At 30.9% G+C, this 21,066-nt stretch overlaps 1 protein-coding gene across 4 annotated transcripts; it reads left to right on the plus strand.

Moving 5' to 3' along the window:
* The first annotated feature begins 1,158 nt into the window (after nucleotides 1-1,158).
* On the plus strand, nucleotides 1,159-21,063 carry LOC109601160 (kinesin-like protein Klp10A). 4 transcript variants are annotated; one of them, XM_049961911.1, is made up of 12 exons: nucleotides 1,159-1,366; nucleotides 12,694-12,926; nucleotides 15,633-15,689; nucleotides 16,722-16,778; nucleotides 17,423-17,471; nucleotides 17,551-17,684; nucleotides 17,738-17,892; nucleotides 17,954-18,220; nucleotides 18,282-18,841; nucleotides 19,482-19,807; nucleotides 19,871-20,045; nucleotides 20,105-21,063. In XM_049961911.1, the coding sequence occupies exons 1-12, from the start codon at nucleotides 1,309-1,311 to the stop codon at nucleotides 20,239-20,241; spliced, it is 2,208 nt and encodes a 735-aa protein (XP_049817868.1). In that variant the 5' UTR covers nucleotides 1,159-1,308; the 3' UTR covers nucleotides 20,242-21,063. The 4 variants fall into 4 exon arrangements, with proteins under 4 accessions (XP_049817868.1, XP_049817869.1, XP_049817867.1 ...); XM_049961912.1 differs by lacking the exon at nucleotides 15,633-15,689; XM_049961910.1 differs by lacking the exons at nucleotides 15,633-15,689; nucleotides 16,722-16,778 and adding an exon at nucleotides 17,139-17,267.
* Nucleotides 21,064-21,066: the final 3 nt, after the last annotated feature.

The following is a 21,066-nucleotide window of genomic DNA, read 5'->3' on the forward strand; positions in this document are numbered from 1 at the left end:
CAAAATTTGTAAAAATCAAACAAAAAAATATAAACTATATGTTAACTGTAGAAATATGCATTAATAAATAACATAATTGTAAAATTAAATTTAAAAAAATTTATAAAATCAAATAAAAACCTATTTTATATTATACAAACATTGAAATAAACAAGAAATCCGGCAACGTAGAAGTAAAAGTCAAATAAACAGCTGTTGGATGTATTTAAGAAACAACTTAATATACTTATATTAGATATTATTTAATTATATTGTGTACTTTCCTTTTGTGTCCAAAATTAATTGTATTAATTTTATAATTAATGGTTAAAGGTACAAATTTGTGCATTTTTAAATTAGACATCGAAACATGTTTTGTCTATAATTTCATCTTATTAGACGGTAAATATGCAAACATGCATACAGACAATAAGATATAATGTTTTAATAAGTAAATAAACATGTATATTAGATGGAAGTCACGTATATGTTATAAAAAGGGTTGAATGATATGAAACATCATTATCTGTAAACGTAAAAAACATCACCGGAAATTTGAAACGTAGATAAATTAGTCATATTTATTATTAATTTAAGATTAAAAATTCATTGTTTATTAATATTGACAGACGAGTTTATGCAAATGTCAATATTGACAATACAAAAAAAACAACACAAAAGGTTGATAAAGTTTATTGTAAAATATGACTAAACATTTAAATGTGCAATCACTGGAATTGTATTTCAAAATTTTAACTGTCTACTTATTAATTAATCTAATATATTGTCAATTTTAGATTGTTGATGTCTATAATCGTTGACATTTAATCTAAATGTCTAAATCTAAACACTAACTTCTGCTATCAATAGTTTCCAAAAACTGATTAAAAATATTCAAATCTAAGAAACAAACTTATCGCCGGCGAAAGAATAACGGTTTTTTTACCGACCTGTAGCATTCATGTTCTCGTTTAAACCGTAACAGAGTTGAAACGTAAGTACCATTGTACACAACAAAAAAAGTACAACCGAATGTTTGTAATGTCGTGGAAAATCGCCCCGTTCCACACCATTTTCCGCCTGTACGTCCAACCGTAGGCGCAGAAAAGAAAAGTCGGTTAAATCCGATTTGAAATTTGAATGTTGGCGGTCGAATCGTACTTGACAGTGTGCGCAGTAGATTCGTAGCGTACGTTTTAATGTGTCGGTCGTCGATCAGTTGCTCGTGAACTTAGAGTTGTTTTAATTGTATTGTATATACGTATTATTTATATATTATTTATCCGTACTTATTTATATAGTAACAATCTCACAAACCGAACAATAATTATGGATGGACAGGAAGTATTGCAAGTGGGAACCAGCATCAACATCAAACGGACCGATGGTAAGTGTGTGTGTGTGTGCAAGAAAAACCTTATTATTTTTTTTTTTTAATTTATCCTTAACAAACAGCCGTTGCGTTCGGTTTCGGTATCGAGAAATTCGAATCGGTTTCGTCGGCGCGATCAATTGAAAACACCGTCTAACGGACGGTGTCACACGGGGGGGCCGGGATCTCGAGTGCCTCCGGAGGCTGCACTTTTTTCCGTCGAGGAAACGGGATAAAAAGCGAACGAGTGGCGTTGCCCAAAAAACATATGTGCCCGTATGGGCACTGACACGACTGTCAGTAACGTCGGACGTTCATTGTCACAACCTAAAAATGTCTCGGTCGAGACGATTTCGGGGGCACAATTCGTTGGTGTTTTCGTCCGTGGACCACCGCAACCCAATAAGAATTGACATGTTTACATAATGGTGTGATTTATGCTTAGCTTCCTGACTGTAGAACGTTTCGTATTGGTACAGAGGGAACGTTTGTGTGTGTGTATGATCGGGTTCTTTTAACCATGTGCACGGTGGCATATTGGCAATGTCAACACAGCCATGATATGTTATTGAAGCGAGAAAACATTGATTGAACCAAAAAAGGCAAAAATCATTCCAGTGAATGTTTAATTAATTTTACAAAATCCTTTTGAACTTGTCTTGTGCATGACTCACCTGTGTATAGAAAGTAAATATTGATACCGAGACGGTGGGCGATTAATTTACATTTTATACAAGTATTTCAGTAGGATTCAATATTTTGTTTCATTGTTCGACCGTTTGTTTCTATATTAAACAACCCCATTCAAAATTAAAACTATTATTTTACCATTAATGTACAAATTCAATTAGTATTTCTCCTTTTAGGCACTACTATTCTAAAAACAATCTAATGTGGGATAACAGAATGTTGTTTTTGCTTAATTTCATAGACAATTTAATATTATAAAGAAGAGTTTGTAAAAACTGTACTGTTGACTGAATTTCTTTTGTTTCTAATAAGAAATAATCTGATAGTTAATGCAACACTAATTCAACTAGTTTGACATTACAAGAGCAATATAATTATATTATTTACTTGTCAAATGATAAAATTAAAGTTTTCCCACGAATGTTAAAGACATTTTTCTCACACCCTTGTTTAAAAAAATGTTAAATGATAGTGAGAAATTTATTTTTATTGTTCAATAGTAAAATAATTGGTTTTATTAGAATTCAGTAGTTTATTTCGTTGTTAAACAATTTATTTCTAATTTCAACAACAAAATTAAAACAGTTAGAATGTACAGATTCAGTTAATAATTCCCTTTTTTTATACCTTACAATTCTAAAAACAGCCTAATGTTGTCAGAATTTCTTTTGTTTCTAATAAGAAATAATCTGGTAGTTAAATGCCACACTAATTCAACTAGTTTGACATTACAAGAGCAATGTAATTGTATTATTTACTTGTCAAATGATAAATTTAATGTTTTCCCACGTATGTTAAGACATTTTTCTCACACCCTTTATTTATAGTTATATATAGTTTCTTTTTTAAACTATTTATTTCTACTTTCAACATCCCTTTCAAAATTAAAACAATCAATTTACCATTAAAGTTAAATGTTAAATTAATATTTCACCTTTTAGATGATACTACAATCTAAAAACAACATAGTTTTGGACAACTGAACGTTGTTTTTGCTTAATTTTATGGATAATTTAACACTATAAAGGTGAATTATTAAAAACTGTTGACAGAATTTCTGTTATTTCTAATAAGAAATAAATTGATAGTTAAATGCAACACATATTCAACTAGTATGTCATTACAAAAGCAATATAATTATATTATTTACTTCCCAAATGATAAATTTAAGGTTTTCCCATGTATGTTAAGACATTTTTTTCACACCCTTGTTTAAAAAATTGATAAAGTGATAAGAACTTTATTTTTATTGTTTCATAGCATATTAATTGGTTTTATTAGAATTCAATATTTTATTGCGAGGTTCAGTTATTTAAATCTAAATTCATTTTACCTTCAATGTACAAATTCAATTAATATTTCTCTTTGTATATACTATAATTCTAAAAATAACCTAATATTGGACAACAGGATATTGTTTTTGTTTAATTTTATAGACAATTTAATACTATAAAAATGAATTAGTAAAAATTGTTGACCGAATTTTTTTATTTCTAATATAAAATAATCTGATATTTAAATGTAACACTAATTCATCTAGTATGACATTATAAAAGCAATATAATTATACTATTTACTTGTCAAATCATAAATTTAATGTTTTCCCACGTAAATTATTGCAATTTTCTCACACCCTTATTTAAAAAAGTGGTAAAATGATAATAATGGCTTTAGTTTTATTGTTTAATATTTTATTTCGACGTTGATCTATTTATTTCTAAATTTAATGTTCTTTAGTTCCTATTATTAAAACATAATTTAAAAATTACCAGAATTTATCTAAAAAGCAACTCTTTTTTTAATGTTAATAGCTAATTTTATACTATAAAGTGGAAATATTAAGAATATCTGACTTAATTTTTATTGTTTCCGATAAACAACAACCTGAAAGTTAAATTAGACACAGATCCTAGGATTATGAATAATTATTTGTCTAATTTAACGTTAAAACAACATAATTATTTCACTTGCTTGTCTAAGGATTAATTTAGTATCTTCCCAGAAATGTAGAGACATTTTGTCTCATCCTTTTTAAAATATTCACAAACTGTTAATGAACTCAATTTTTTATTGTCGAGTAGTATAATAATTTATTCAGTAAAATTCGATATTTGTTAATCTATTTATCTCTGATTTCAACATCCGTTTCCAAAATTAAAACAATCATTTGACTGATGTGGATGAACAGTCCACACAGTTATATTTCCTTTCTTTCATATTTTAGAATTTTTCTACGTTGAACGGTTTCTATTGTTTCCAGTAAGAGACAGTCTGAAAGTTAAATTTAACACACATTTTATGCTTATTGATTTTATTTCATTGATATAACATTATTATCATTTAAATTTAATTATTTTTTTATTATTTTTCAGATGATTAATTTGATGTGTTGAAATCTATATTTATTTCGTTGTTAGACTATTTACACACATTTTTCTAAAATTACAACAGTTTTTTTCTTGTTACATATTCTAGACATTAGAAAAAAACTATACACATTGTCTTTTTGAAAATTTAGACTCGAGGCATTAAAATTCTGGAGACGATATCTATTGTTTCCAATAAGAAACAATTTCGAGACAAATTCTATGCTTATGAATGGTTTTATTCAACTAATATGGTACTTAAAAAGTATATAATTATGTTATTCTTTTATTGTTCTGAATTATAAATATATTATAGTAACACGAGTGTTTCTAAATAATATTTTTCAAGACATTCAGTTAGTCATCAATAAAACTATTCGATATTCTTGTTTATTTTTTAAAAGATAACAAGCTTTCAATTGTACTTTATTTTTTACCAAACAAAATCAATTGGCATCATTAATTTTATGTTTACAAAACATTATTGCAAGGAACAAATGTGCGTTTCCACCAAGATAACAAAACCGAGATATAATAACTAATAACATTGTTCTTAAATGTAACTTTTTGCGTTATGACAAGATTATAGCGTGCTTAAATTGCACCACTTTTTCGAATGAAATAGTCAGTTTTAATTTATGCAAATGCATCATTAAACACTTGAGCGACCGTTTTGAACTTTAAAAACCGACAATTATTTCAGGCACAAGTTACAAGACAAGATCGTACCACACAGACGTAAATGAAAAGAGAAATCAAAATTGTACGACATTGTTACACGAAATGTGTTTAACCTACACACGAAGTAATTAATAACAGCCATTAACGTATTCGAATAATCGTTATTATTATTATTTGTGTTTCGCACCTGAAAAAATAAAACAGGCTGCCGTGTGATAAATGTCAGTCACCTCGCTACCATAAATTAAACGGAATGGGGGTTTTCTGATAATGTCAGCGAAATTCGAATAGAAATTTCTTCAGTTTGGTATTGACGTAAATTATTGTTTTTAATATGAACCGAATGATGAGCGGAATAACGACTGGGTAACATCATAAGTGTACCACCAAGACAATGAATTCACAGCATCCCAACAATTCTCACATTACACTCGCCTGAGAATGGTTTTAATATAGTTCTTTTTTTAAAAGATGAATGTCGGTGAGTTATTAAGTTCACAAATGTATAAACAATTGTTTTCATAAAACTGTCGGGGAATCACATAACTCTGTAAGATGTTATTAAGTAAATGTATTAATTACTGACGTTTTGGAAAAGTTGTCAACATCTTTCAGGGATACTCGGTTAATTTAGATTAAGGTTTTTTAAAATTTAATAGATTTTTTGAGTTCACTAATATATAAACACTGATTTTTATACAAATTTTCGACAAAATTTAGTTGAGAGTCAAAAAAATTAAGCCAGGGAATCACATAACCCCAAAAGGTGTTTAAAGTACAGTAAATTTATTAATTACTGACGTTCTGGAAACGTTTCTCAACAACTCACAGTGATATTCTGTGGTTTAGATTAAGGTTTTTTAAAATTTGATAGATTTTTTGAGTTCACTAATATATAAACAATGATTTTTATAAAAATTTTCGACAAAATTTAGTTCAGAGTCAAAGAAATTAAGTCGGGGAATCACATAACCCCATAAGGTGTTTAAAGTACAGTAAAATTATTAATTACTGACGTTCTGGAAACGTTTGCCAACAACTTTCAGTGATATTTTGTGGTTTAGATTAAGGTTTCTTAAAATTTGATAGATTTATTGAGTTCACTAATATATAAACAATGATTTTTATAAAAATTTTCGACAAAATTTAGTTCAGAGTCAAAGAAATTAAGTCGGGGAATCACATAACCCCATAAGGTGTTTAAAGTACAGTAAAATTATTAATTACTGACGTTCTGGAAACGTTTGTCAACAACTTTCAGTGATACTCTGTTAGTTTAGATTAAAGTTTTTTAAAATTTGATAGATTTATTGAGTTCACTAATATATAAACAATGATTTTTATAAAAATTTTCGGCAAAATTTGGTTCAGAGTCAAAGAAATTAAGTCCGGGAATCCCATAACCCCATAAGGTGTTTAAATTACAGTAAAATTATTAATTATTGATGTTCTGGAAACGTTTGTCAACAACTTTCAGTGATATTCTGTTAGTTTAGATTAAGGTTTTTTAAAACTTGATAGATTTATTGAATTCATTAATATATAAACAATGATTTTTATAAAAATTTTCGACAAAGTTTAGTTCAGAGTCAAAGAAATTAAGTCGGGGAATCACATAACCCCATAAGATGTTTAAAGTACAGTAAAATTATTAATCAGTGAGGTTCTAGAAACATTGTCAGCAGTTTTTAGTGATGCTCTGTTATTTTAGACGCCACGAATTCTCCGCTCCCAACAATTCTCATATTGCACTCGCGTGAGAATGGTTTTATCGAATATTTTTTTTATAAAACTATGAATTCCGATGAATTTGTCTAAATTGTACCTAATGGAGATATTGATTCGATGGATAATTGCCCCGCCAACCCACGAATTACACACCGATAATCGTATGTACATTGTATTGTTCACTTGGTTACACCTCACAATTAGCGTTTTAATTTTAAATTACGTGTACCGACTCGCAATGAAATGGGAACGGGCGTATATTTGCGTTTTTCTTTTTAATCATCTGAAAAGATCAATTACTTTCAATTGTGTGCCATCGGCACCTACCTCCTACTCGAGTGAACGGGGCAGACGGACACATTCGGACGTAAGTACAATGACTCTTGGGAAGATTCGCCGCGGCAATTGTTCGGTTATATAAAATCAGGAAACCGACACCGAATGCAAATCGGCGTGCGTATGGTTCGATAATGACGAGATGCAGTCGCTTCCGTTGTGTTCAAACCCGATTATTAATTTATTAATTTCGTTGATGCTATGCGCTGACGTTTTGCGAAACGTTTTCCTTCTTTTCTTTTTTTTTTCTTTGCCGGACGTGTTAAAAATTCTTGAGGCTAATGGGGGGCCATCTTCAAGGGTGCGTTGTGAAATTTTTATGTTTCCGACCACTTTCCATGTTTCTGACATTGCACTTATGTGGAATGTTAATTTTAATTAAGTGAATGTCTTCTTTTAAAACGCTGTTTTTTGGGATTTATTACTAACACTTCATTATGCAGAATTAGTTAAAATAAATAGGTTAATTTGTAGTAATAAATGTATGTTTAGACTAACGAACTTTATATCCACCATAATTTGTTTAAATAAATAGATTATTTTGTATTAATAAATAGATGTCAGAATTTTATATCAATTTTATAAATCCTTAAGAACTTTATTGGCAGTTTAATGATTTAATTGAAATTCTTCAAAATGTTCAGTTTTAAACCACTTCTTCAAATCTTCAAATTTTCATAATAATTTGTTTAAATAAATAGGTAATTTTATATTAATGAATAAACATCAGAATTTTATATCAGTTTTATATATCCTTAAGAACTTCATTGATTCAATTAATTAATTGAAAGACTTTAAGATGTTCAATTTTAAAACCATTACTTCAAATCAATTATTTTGACATTACTCTTTTTTTAATTATCTGCAAATTTTCATAATAATTTGTTTAAATAAATAGATTTTTTGTATTAATAAATGGACGTTAGAATTTTATATCAGTTTTATAAATCCTTAAGAACTTCTTCAAGATGTTCAATTTCAAAATCATTACTTCAAATCAATTATTGTGTGATTACCTTTTTTTAATTATCTGCAAATTTTTATAATAATTTGTTTAAATAAATAGATTATTTTTTATTAATAAATGGACGTCAGAATTTTAACCAATTTTATAAATCCTTAAAAACTACATTGGCTTTTTAATATTTTAAATGAAGTTCTTTAAGATCTTCAATTTCAAAATCATTATTTCAAATTAATTATTGTGTGATTACTCTTTTTTTTAATTATGTGCAAATGCGTATAATAATTTGTTTAAATAAATAGATTATATTGAATTAATAAAAGGAGGTAAATTAAACCAAAATGTAAAAATTATGTTTAATTATTTTAAAATAATGGAATATTTCGTAATTAATTGAAGTTTAGTGTAATTTTTGATAAATTCTAAACATTTATTTGAAATACATTAATATTTTATTGAAGTACTTGAAATAAATTGATTAATTTGTAAAATTAATTCATATAAAAATTTGGTAAGAGTTCTTAATTATTTAGTATTTAAATTTTATTTATTTTTTATCCCTTTCATTTAAATCTCCAAATCTAAATTTAAACTCGATTAATATTTTATTTTAAATTTTTACCGAAGTAAATTTAAAAAGTTATATCAATTTTATAAAATCTCTGTATTGATTAATTTTTTTCTGAGCAATTAATTTTAAAAGCATTTCTTCACATCAATTATTTTGTGTTTATATATGTGAAAATGGAAGATACAAACTGATTTATTAAAATACAATTTAATTTACTGCAATATTTGATGAAACTAAACTACAATGTGTAATAATTTTAATCCAAAAATTTATAATCTTTAATTATTTGAAATATTTCATATTTTCCAATTAATTGTAGGTTTTTTTATATAATTGTTTATTGCTATCCTAACAGAATAGCAATTTAGAAATTTTATGGATGTAATTGAAATAAATTGGTTAATTTGTAATTATAAATACGCATTGAAAAAAGTAAAGTATCCTCAATTATTCATGTATTCATATTTTAAATTTTTTTAATCATTCTTTTTTAAATCTTCAAATTTATTATTTTGTATTTACATACATTCATAGAGGAAATATGTTCAAAGTGATTTATACAACGGAAATTTTTAAAGTAATTATAATATTCCATATATTTCAGCCCGTTTAGTGTTTATCAGCACAAATATTTATCGATACAATTATTTCTTAACTCATTACATAAAAATTTAATAGCAATAAGAAAGGAATAATAATTTGTTTTTATTAAATTTATTTAAAAATTATAATTTTGATAATTTTCAATTATTGAATAGGTATAATCATTTTTTTTTTAATTTTGTTGTAAAAAATTAATCTCATTAATCCCCACTTATTTAGTATTTGTTTAGTACATACTCTAAATTCTTAATTATGTTTTTTGATCATTCAGTTTTAAAAACATTTCTCCTAATCCATTATAATTACTTTTGTTTTAATTTGATTAAATTAGAGAAAATATAAGAGAAAATGTAGAAAATATATTTAATAATAATTGAATTATTAGTTTTTTATAGTGTTCAATCATTTCTTGATATTTAATTATTTTAAAATTAACAATTTCTTGTTTTAGTTTTATTTTTGATAGTATCGTTGTCCAACCAGAATAGTATCTAGTTATCTGGATAGTGCAACGTTTTTAATCTTTCTTGCACGTCTAAATTTACTTATTTATTTCTGTTCTATCATTGTACTAGGCCGTATTTTTAGAAGGTTACTCTTGGTTGGTTAACATGTCAGCGTTTACCGAATACAATTTTAAAACTTCGATGATTAATAACACTCAGATAAAAAAAAAAAAACTAATAAATTTGTTGTCGTGTCGCATGATCCATACGTTAAATTTGTCAATAAATTGTTTGCATTTTTTATGAGATGAACAGTGATTGTGGGCACGAAATTTCGACGCAATCACGGAATTACAAATTTATAATGAGGCGGTGTAAAATTTCCATGATGCCACCCGACCTCTTATCTAGAATAATTTGCAGGAAAACGCACCTTTTTGGAAACCGTGACTAACGTTATGCACTCGCCTATACCGATTAGAAACAAAAAAACAAATCCAAATATAAAATCGAGTGATCGAATCGGATATAATTTACAAAACGCCCATGTTACATTTAAGTGAAAACACGAGAATAAAACACAATGGTGTGTCTAGCGAGGTGGCCCTGTATAGTTTGAATCAGGTAATGCGACCTTGCCTATATACCATCCATATAAGGTGCCATCATAATCACAGTTTACGTCAGCCCGTTTCTCGTGGTGGACCCGGCCACCAAAAAAATTCAATCCGATATTTGAGAACGATCGATGGTTTTCTAAAATTTATGATATTCGTTCGGGAATTGTTTCTATCGTAGGACGCGCCTAATTGTATCAATTAATTGTTAAATGGACCATTGAAATGGTAAATTGTCGGGGACACCCCGTTTGTTCTTGATGCGGTTTCTGGTCGGTGCCTAAATGTTTATAAATATAAATATGATTGCATTAAAAATCACGCCGTTCTGGACCAAAATAAATGTGCGTGTAACGCGAGAAATATTCATGCTTGTAAAATTATCGCATGCAAGAATCGATGGTTTAGTTTTTCTAATCATTTTTGTTTATTAATTTGATCGAATAAATGTGTTTTTATTTATTTTATCATTTATGATTTCGTTGTATACATAAAATTTGTTTCAAAATCAATTTAGATTTTCCGTAATACCATAAAAGTTTTAATTACAAGGAAATTGTTAATTAGCAATGTTCTGGAAATATTCACACTTGTCATTTATACTCTGTTAATTTAGATAGTTATTCTTTAATGTTAATTCAACTGGATGAATTTATAAATAAGTATATAATGAGTCTATAAAAATGTACTTAAAAGTAATTAATTCGGGGAATCACATAACTCCATAAAGTGTTTAAAGTGCTGTCAAATTATTTATTACTGATGTTCTGTAGACGTTAACAGATTTCAGTGATACTCTGTTAATTTAGATTAAGGTTTTCTAAAATTTGATAGATTTATTGGGTTTATTAATCTATGAACAATGATTTTTATAAAAATTTTCGGTAAAATTTAATCCAGAGTCAAAGAAATTAAGTCGGGGAATCACATAACCCCATAAGGTGTTTAAAGTACAGTAAAATTATTAATTACTGACGTTCTGGAAACGTTTGTCAACAACTTTCAGTGATACTGTGTTAGTTTGGATTAAGGTTTTTTAAAATTTGATAGATTTATTGAGTTCACTAATATATAAACAATGATTTTTATAAAAATTTTCGACAAAATTTAGTTCAGAGTCAAAGAAATTAAGTCCCATAACCCCATAAGGTGTTTAAAGTACAGTAAAATTATTAATTACTGATGTTCTGGAAACGTTTGTCAACAACTTTCGGTGATACTCTGTTAGTTTAGATTAAGATTTTTATAAACTTGATAGATTTATTGAATTCACTAATATATAAATAATGATTTTTATAAAAATTTTCGACAAAATTTAGTTCAGAGTCAAAGAAATTAAGTCGGGGAATCACATAACCCCATAAGGTGTTTAAAGTACAGTAAAATTATTAATTACTGACGTTCTGGAAACGTTTGTCAACAACTTTCAGTAATATTCTGTGGTTTAGATTAAGGTTTTTTAAAATTTGATAGATTTATTGAGTTCACTAATATATAAACAATGATTTTTATAAAAATTTTCGACAAAATTTAGTTCAGAGTCAAAGAAATTAAGTCCGGGAATCCCATAACCTCATAAAGTGTTTAAATTACAGTAAAATTATTAATTACTGATGTTCTGGAAACGTTTGTCAACAACTTTCAGTGATATTCTGTTAGTTTAGATTAAGGTTTTTTAAAACTTGATAGATTTATTGAATTCATTAATATATAAACAATGATTTTTATAAAAATTTTCGACAAAATTTAGTTCAGAGTCAAAGAAATTAAGTCGGGGAATCTCATAACCCCATAAGGTGTTTAAAGTACAGTAAAATTATTAATTACTGATGTTCTGGAAACGTTTGTCAACAACTTTCAGTGATATTCTGTTAGTTTAGATTAAGGTTTTTTAAAACTTGATAGATTTATTGAATTCATTAATATATAAACAATGATTTTTATAAAAATTTTCGACAAAATTTAGTTCAGAGTCAAAGAAATTAAGTCGGGGAATCACATAACACCATAAGGTGTTTAAAGTACAGTAAAATTATTAATTACTGATGTTCTGGAAACGTTTGTCAACAACTTTCAGTGATACTGTGTTAGTTTGGATTAAGGTTTTTTAAAATATGATAGATTTATTGAGTTCACTAATATATAAACAATGATTTTTATAAAAATTTTCGACAAAATTTAGTTCAGAGTCAAAGAAATTAAGTCGGGGAATCACATAACACTCCAAAGGTTTCTGTGGTATTTAATTACTGAAGCCTACAAGCCCTCCCGTAGTAGACGAGTTTCATCAATTGTTAAAAGACACGAAATGAATTAATTAAGTTATATGATTTTTTTTAGGTCGTGTACATTCGGCCATAGTGGCAGGCATAAACCACAACATGCGAACGGCAACAGTCGAATGGTTCGAGCTGGGCGAGACGAAGGGCAAGGAGATCGACATGGCACTAATCGCCAACCTGAATCCGGACATCATCATCAACCCAACCGACAGAACCAACGTCCAGAACGCGACAACCGGACGGCAAGGCGTCAACCATCAAGTACAGTCGGACGGACACAACCTAGCACGAGTAAGTGTCCTTCCAGCGGAATCGATAGTGCGGCAGAACCCGTTGCCAAATACGCTTCCGCAACACGGTGCAACGCATCTTAGTTTCCCTTCTTGTGAAAAATTCACGTTCAAACTTGCACTTCCTTATCGATTTAATAAAGCGGGACGACATTGACCTCGTTTAACAGACGTTTTCCAGTTGGTGCGGGAAAGCCTGGAGACACGCTAGACGCTCGACGCTCAACGGGCGAAGAGTTGCATGTTATCTATTTTATGTTCTTGGCTCGGTAACCGCCAATGTACACAAATGTCCGCTGGCGGGTTAAACTTGGACTGATCGATTCACGACCAACCCGTGTGGGTGTCTGAACTGGAACTGGATTATTATATATGCCTTTTTTTACGATTTGTTCTAAATGGACATGGGCAAAATTCGTGGTTTTCCATAAGTTCCAAATTAGTCTAACTTTCACGACGTTATGTTTATTTTTCCGATTCAACTTGTCAAATATTCGTAGGTGCACGTAATTACTGTTAGACTCATTAGCATAGTAGAATAATAATGTTCTGGGAATATTGTGTTTCAAATCTACATTCATCACGAAAACAATATTTGTGTACATAACTTCTTTGACGAACACTGGTATTAATCAATTTATGATTGTTTTCTTTACAAACTTTACATGCTACGTTATAATACCCAAATTAACTGACGATACAAAGAAAATATTGATTTAATAGACTATAAAATATTACGTCAATTTTTTCTTTCAATTAATAAATCTGTGGCCTGATCCATTTCAAATCGACCAGTTTATTTTGGTCACGATTTTATATTTTCATGTAATTGACATGTATACATACATACATACAGTTCTAAGTAAATTAACTATACCATGTTATTATGTACACTAGTTGTCACTGTTACAGCAATTTTTTAAAATGTTAAATATTTTAGCTATGAACTCTTTTATTCAATGTGATCTGTTAAAATAATATTAATTTACTATTGTTGTTTTATACAGGCTTATAATAATTTCTGAATTAAGCTGGACATAAATATGACTACTAATTTTGAACGAGAATTTTAATTATTAAATCTGTGTTTAATCACTTTGTATAATACCCTTTTTTTATAATTTTGGCCCATCCCTCGTAGCATAGACTCGACCACACGACAAGTATATGTTCCTTCAAGCTTCTAGAATTTTTTTCCAAAAAAGTTACATATATTTTTCTGAATATAATAACTTTAATTTTGGATGAAATTTTTAATTATTAAATCTGTGTTATTTAATTTAACACTAACACTTTGTATAATACCCTTTTTATTTTATAATTTTGTACATCTCGACTCAACCAGCCAAGTATATGTCCCTTCAAACTTCCAGGTGTGATGGAGTTCATCTAAATTTCTAAAATTTTTATGTCAAATTTGGTTATAAACGTGATTTCCCATCTTTTCTATAGGGTTGATGTCTGAAGATTGGAACGGGCATGACAAAACATCATCGATGCTTTGATATTTATTAAGAGCGTCATTTCTTCAATATGTGGAATATTGCTTTATATATCCCTGGACATAAATCAGTCTAAAGAGGCCTACGCCAGAAGAATTGAAGCATCCATTCCCATATTATACTAGGATCTCCACCATGTTTCACTGTGGGTATAACAAACTTTTTGTGTAGTTGGTCCCTGTTCTGTGATCCATTGAATGTGATCCTAAGCAAGTCAAAATTGGTCTTTCATATTTTTAGTAGAAACCAGGATTTTGTAGTCCCATTTCCTCCAGGTTGACTTGTTGCTATAATTATGGCTACTACTGTACGTATACATATGTATTCTGGTTCTTAATACCAAGTGGCCTATAATATTTTTCTTATTAGTTTTAAAATTTTTAAAGAAATTACGATTACTATAAACAAGACGAAGTGAGCTTCAAAGAGATACACGTAAAATTATTAATAATCTATTAATAAAAATGGAAAAACTCATTTAGGTCTCTAAAAATGAAAACGGTTTCCAATTAAAAAAAAAAAGAAATTTCCGTGTCTGGATAGAATCAGTCGAGTTCCACACAAATATCAAACGATGACCAAAATCGACCGGTCGATTTATAATGGATTAGGCTCACATGAATTCTTTTTGAAATTAATAAATTTGGAATTCCGGCCGTTGACTCCTGGAGTCAGTCGATTCAATCAAAAATTGGTGTATTTGTGATACAATAATATAACAATGTTTTACATGAAACTGGTGCCAGGTACCCCCAGAAATGAAAAGGTTTAATTATGCTATTGTGGAATATTGATTAATAATTTTTCAAACACCTTCCCACCACAACTCGGATTAAGTTTAGTCGTTTCGCAAGTGTTACTGCTTCACTTTGATGTGGAGTAAACATTTAACAGAAGTTATTTATTGTTGTTTACTTTTGAGTATCAAAATCCTAAGTCGTCATTAAGTGGAAAGTCACGTGATGCAGGCGAGGAAGGTATGTGCTAAAGCCAAATATTTACAGGCATTTAATTAAAAGACTTGAGGTACTTGGTCCTAAAATTACTCTGATTAGTTTTATGGGCATCATTATTAAATAGAGACTAACTAAATATCGAATAAACTTCGATAAAGTTTAGACTTTCGCAAGTGTTTGTTAGTACTTCACTTTGATGTGGAGTAAACATCAGACTACCATTATTCACTACTGTTTTTTCTTTTCAAGAATCAAGACCTTAAGCTGGCAGTAACCAGAAATAATAACGTGACAGAATCCAACAAGGTATGTGACCAAATATTGACTGGAAGTTCATTAAAAGTCGCGGGGAACTAGCTTATGATCTTCGTACCGTCCTGATTGATTTTATGAGCATCATTACAACCGTGCATTGTTAAAAGGAGGCTTTGAAGGTGGAGTATTGGTAGAAACCTTTAAAACCATCTAGAACAACTTATTTTCAAATACCTTTTTGCCATAACTTCAATTAAGTTGATGTGGAGTAGACATCTAATTATTATTTTCTTTCAAGAATCAAAACTAAATACCCTCAGTAATCATACAAAATAACGTGACAGTAGCCAACAAGTTATCTATCAAATATTGGCTAAAATTTAATTAAAAATTGGAGGTACTAGCTTATAGTCCTTATATCATCTTGATGTTTCATAAGCATCATTACGACCCTATATTATTAAATGGAGGGTTGCAAAATTTTTGAAGGTAGAGTATTGGTAGAAACCTTTAAAACCATCTATAAACTTATTTTCAAATAAATTATCGACACAACTTTGATTAAGTTTACTCCTTTGTCAGTATTTGTTAGTTCTTCACCTTGATGTTGAGTAGACATCTAAATAAAGTCGAAAACCTGGCAGTAATCAGACAACATAGCCTGACAGAAACCAACAAGGTATCTGACCAAATATGGGCTGGAATTTAAATAAAAATTGGAGGTACCAGCTTATGATCCTCACATTATCCTGATTTATTTTATTACTATCGTGCATTAGTAAAATTTCGAAGGGGGAGAGTCGGTACCAACTTCGAATAAATTATGTGGAGTAGTGTTTTTTACTATTATTTTCTTTTAATGATCAAAAGCTTAAACAGCCATCCTCTAGAATAAGTTAAAACCAACCAGAAGTTATATTATGACCGTTTTGCGGATATGAATGATAATAATATTAAGTGATAATTATTGAACACCTTTTCGCCACAACTTCGATTAAGTTTAGTCATGCGCAAGTGTTAGTACTTCACTTTGACGTGGAGTAGACATCTAACAAGCGTTATTTACTCTTGTTTTCTTTCAAGAATCAAGTCCTCAAGCCACCATTATCTAGGAGAAGTCACGTGACGCAGGCGAATAAGGTATGTGCTCTGACCAAATACTGACAGGCATTTAATCAAGTCACGAGGTACTAACTTATGGTCTCCATATCACCCTGACTAGTTTTACGGCCGTCCATATTAGTTAACGAGGTTTACTAAAATATCAAAGGAGGTGGAGTATTGGTAACAACAACTAAAACCAACTGAATTATTACATTGCGCCCATATTGCGGTATTAAAATTCCTTTTCAGATTAAAACGAGTAAGTTTACCCGCATGAACTAGCTTCAATTTGAAACTGATAATATTGTTGTTAATATTTAAATCCCACGTAATAGGTGGAACGAAATTAATTAAAAAGTTAATCTGGTATTTTTCGTGCATGCTGCTTACGAAAAGGACTCATCGGGATCATCGGAGGAGGAAACAAGCGCGGCGATGGCGCAATCGGGAAGATACAATCACAAAATCGACGAGAGCGACGACGATTTTAACAGCAATCAGTTCTCGCCCGAATCCGCCACCATGGTATAAATAAGTGGTGTTATCATTGATGTTGTCATTGCATTTTCTTGTTGTTGCGTGGCCAACAGAAACTGCATCCTTGCGGATTCAGTTTTTAAGTCACACACTCGCTGTTCTTAGCTGTTGATGTTTTATCATTGTTTTTTTCAATTTTTCAGAATCCTACCCAACAGTCAATCTCAAGCACTAGATCTGGTAGTTATAATGGTAATATATTTTAATATTTCTTACTGTTGTGCCACATCAAACGTAAATTGGCAGCATAGTGATGGTTTCTTGGTTTCAGGAACACGTGGTTACAATGGAAGGCTTACTATGTTACCAAATAACGGGCACACATTCCCAAACGAGATCGCCCCATCCAGGACCGAAACAAATATACCCACCAGAACCACCACAACAACCAATTCACAAGTAAACGTAGGTGAATAAAATGACAAGTTAAGATGGTTGGTTCATCAGTTGTTTTACAGAAATCGCGACAAAGTAACGTGGTAAAGGAGGTAGAGAAGTTAAAGAAGAACAGGGAGGAGAGGCGGCAAAGGCAGGCAGAGGAAAAGGCCGAGAAGGAAGCATTTTTACAGATGGCGCCAGGAAATCCACACTGGGAGCTGCTCAACATGATACTGTACGTTGGTTGAATGAATATTTTCCATCAAGTACAAGGTTTAATTGTTGATTTATTGCAGAGATTATCGACGCGGTTTGGAAATTAAACCGCTATCGGAGAACGACGCAATAGAAGACCATCTGATTACAGTATGCGTGAGGAAAAGACCATTAAACAAAAAAGAGATGGCCAAGAAGGAGGTCGATGTTATAACCATCCCCTCCAAGAACCAACTAATCGTGCACGAACCGAAAAACAAAGTTGATCTTACCAAGTATTTAGAAAATCAATTGTTCAGGTTTGATTATGCCTTCGACGAAACATGTTCGAACGAAATGGTATACAGGTAGATAATTTTCAAGTCCATCCAATTTAGGGTTCATACAAATCAATTCGTGTTATTTCAGATACACCGCACAGCCGTTGATAAAGACAATATTCGAGGGCGGCTTCGCCACGTGCTTCGCCTACGGCCAAACAGGTTCGGGCAAGACGCACACGATGGGCGGCGACTTCAACGGCAAAAGCCAAGACTGTCAGAAGGGTATTTACGCGATGGCGGCGGCGGACGTGTTCCGGCTAGCCAACTCGTCGAAATACCGACAGCAGAACTTCGTCGTCTCGTCCAGCTTCTTCGAAATCTACTCGGGCAAGGTGTTCGATCTGCTGAACAACAAGGCGAAGCTGCGGATTCTCGAGGACGGCAAGCAGCAGGTGCAAGTTGTCGGACTGACCGAGAAGATTGTCAGTTCGACGGAGGAGGTGCTGAAGCTGATTCAGAAGGGGAACCAGGCCCGCACGTCCGGACAGACGTTCGCCAACTCGAACTCGTCCAGGTCGCACGCCGTTTTTCAGATCTATCTGCGTTCCAACAACAGTATCCACAAGGTACACGGCAAGTTCTCGTTGATCGACTTGGCCGGCAACGAACGAGGCGCTGATACATCATCGGCCAACCGTCAAACCAGTAGGTATCGCGGGTTTTCGGAAGTCGACGTTATATTCTCGATATTCTATCTTTGGTATTCGATATTCTGTCTTCGATATTCGATGTGCGAAATTCTATTTTCGACTTTTAATATTCTATCTTTGATATTCGATATACCAAATTCTGTTTTCGATATTTGACTTTCGATAGTCCGTATTTAATATTCGATATATCAAATTTTGTTTTTGTTATTTTGAGTTTTGATATTCTATATACGAAATTTTATTTTTGATATATTTTTTTCTATATTTCGATATTTTTTCTTCCATCTTTGATATTCGATATTTGAAGTACGAAATTCTAGTTTCGATATTCAACTTTTGGTACTCCGTCTTTTGATATTCGATATATCAAATTCTGTTTTTGATATTTTGACTTTTGACATTCTATCTTTGATATTCGATATACGAAATTTTATTTTTGATATATTTTTTCGATATTTCAATATTTTTTCTTCCATCTTTGATATTCGATATTCTGCCTTCGATATTTGATGTACGAAATTCTGTTTTCGATATTCAACTTTTGATATTCCGTCTTTGATATTCGATATACGAAATTATATTTTCATATTTCGTCTTTTGTGTTATATGATTACTGATTCGAGCGTTCTTTTCAGGAATGGAGGGTGCCGAGATAAACAAGTCTCTGCTGGCGCTGAAGGAGTGCATCCGAGCGCTGGGCCGCAAGGGTGCGCACCTGCCGTTCAGGGTCAGCAAGCTGACGCAGGTGCTGCGCGACTCGTTCGTCGGCAACAACTCGCGCACGTGCATGATCGCCATGATATCGCCCGGCGTGAACTCGTGCGAGCACAGTCTGAACACGCTGCGGTACGCCGATCGTGTCAAGGAGCTGGGCGGCGGCGATCTGCCCGCCTCCAATCAAATGTCGGACGAGGCCGATGTCGATAACGACGGTGATCTGATGCAACTACGCTCGCTGAATGTAACGTTTATTATTGACTGTGTACTGGGGACTTGGGTTATTAAAGTTTTGGATTTTCTGTAGGAAAACGACATGACACCAGAGTTACTTAATTTCCATCAAGTAATATCTGATATCCAACTGTCTGAGGAGAACATGCTGGACAACCACAAACAGACATGCGAGGAGATGGCGGTGATTTACAAGAAGGCCGTAGAATTACTGAGGACTACCGATGAGGTTACGTATGATCAAGACTGTAAGTTTCGCCTTGATTTGATGGAGGTTTCATACGTTTATTAATTGATTTACTTGCAGTGTACTCAAAGCAATGGGTCGAACTAATAGACAACGCTTTGGAGACGTTTGTGAAGGCGAAAGACATCGTCGACGATTTTAGAGCGAAATTGGCAGCTGAAGAACAGTTGAGTCGTAAAACTACCAGAAGGAAGTAATCTTACCATTTCTCTGAACTACTACTTTGTTTATTAGGTTACTTATTTATTACTTTTTGATACTGCAATGATTAATTAAAGTTTAATATTACTATTATTTATTATTATTATTATTGTTACTTTTTTATTATAAGGCCTTTAAATATAGGTGTATTGGCCGTAACTTTTACGCTTTTTAAATAACTAACCAAATAATGACATTCCTTTGAATGTGGATCTTAAAACGTATAGCCGGCATTGTTAATACTTTCTCTCATAATTTCGTTTAATTTCACTATTAGGCTGTGCTAATTTTTTAAAAAAACAAAATGCAGGCTATTTTTTCTGATATGTTGTAGAATAAATGATCTGTTTCATAGTTTATTATCATAGTTTGTTAGGATTGTTCTGAGTTGTATATTTTGCAATTTAGACTGTTCTTGCTGTCTTATATTGTTGGTTATTAATTAATTAAACAAACAATCCACATACAAATTTTATCACACTTTCAATTTGCAAATCACATAGATGGTTTGTTTGTTTAAATAATTAATTGCAGAACTGTTCAAATTATGAAAAAAAAGGTTCAATTTGACTCGAGAAGAAAATATATATTTGTTTTATACCATTCAAACATTAGTCACAGTAAGTAAGAAGAGACAAAGTGAATCTTTACCTTATTTTAAATGATTTTTTAATCATGTTACTCATACGTATTTTAAATGAGTTTCAAACTTCTCAGTTTTTAATCAAAACAGATTTTATTTGCCTTAAACTTAAGCAATGTTCAATAACATGCTTGAATGTTTATTTACAATTACTGCAATAAAAAATCGATTATTATTA

The sequence above is a fragment of the Aethina tumida genome, chromosome 1 (genome assembly GCF_024364675.1).
Source record: "Aethina tumida isolate Nest 87 chromosome 1, icAetTumi1.1, whole genome shotgun sequence".
NCBI classification, from domain to species: domain Eukaryota; kingdom Metazoa; phylum Arthropoda; class Insecta; order Coleoptera; family Nitidulidae; genus Aethina; species Aethina tumida.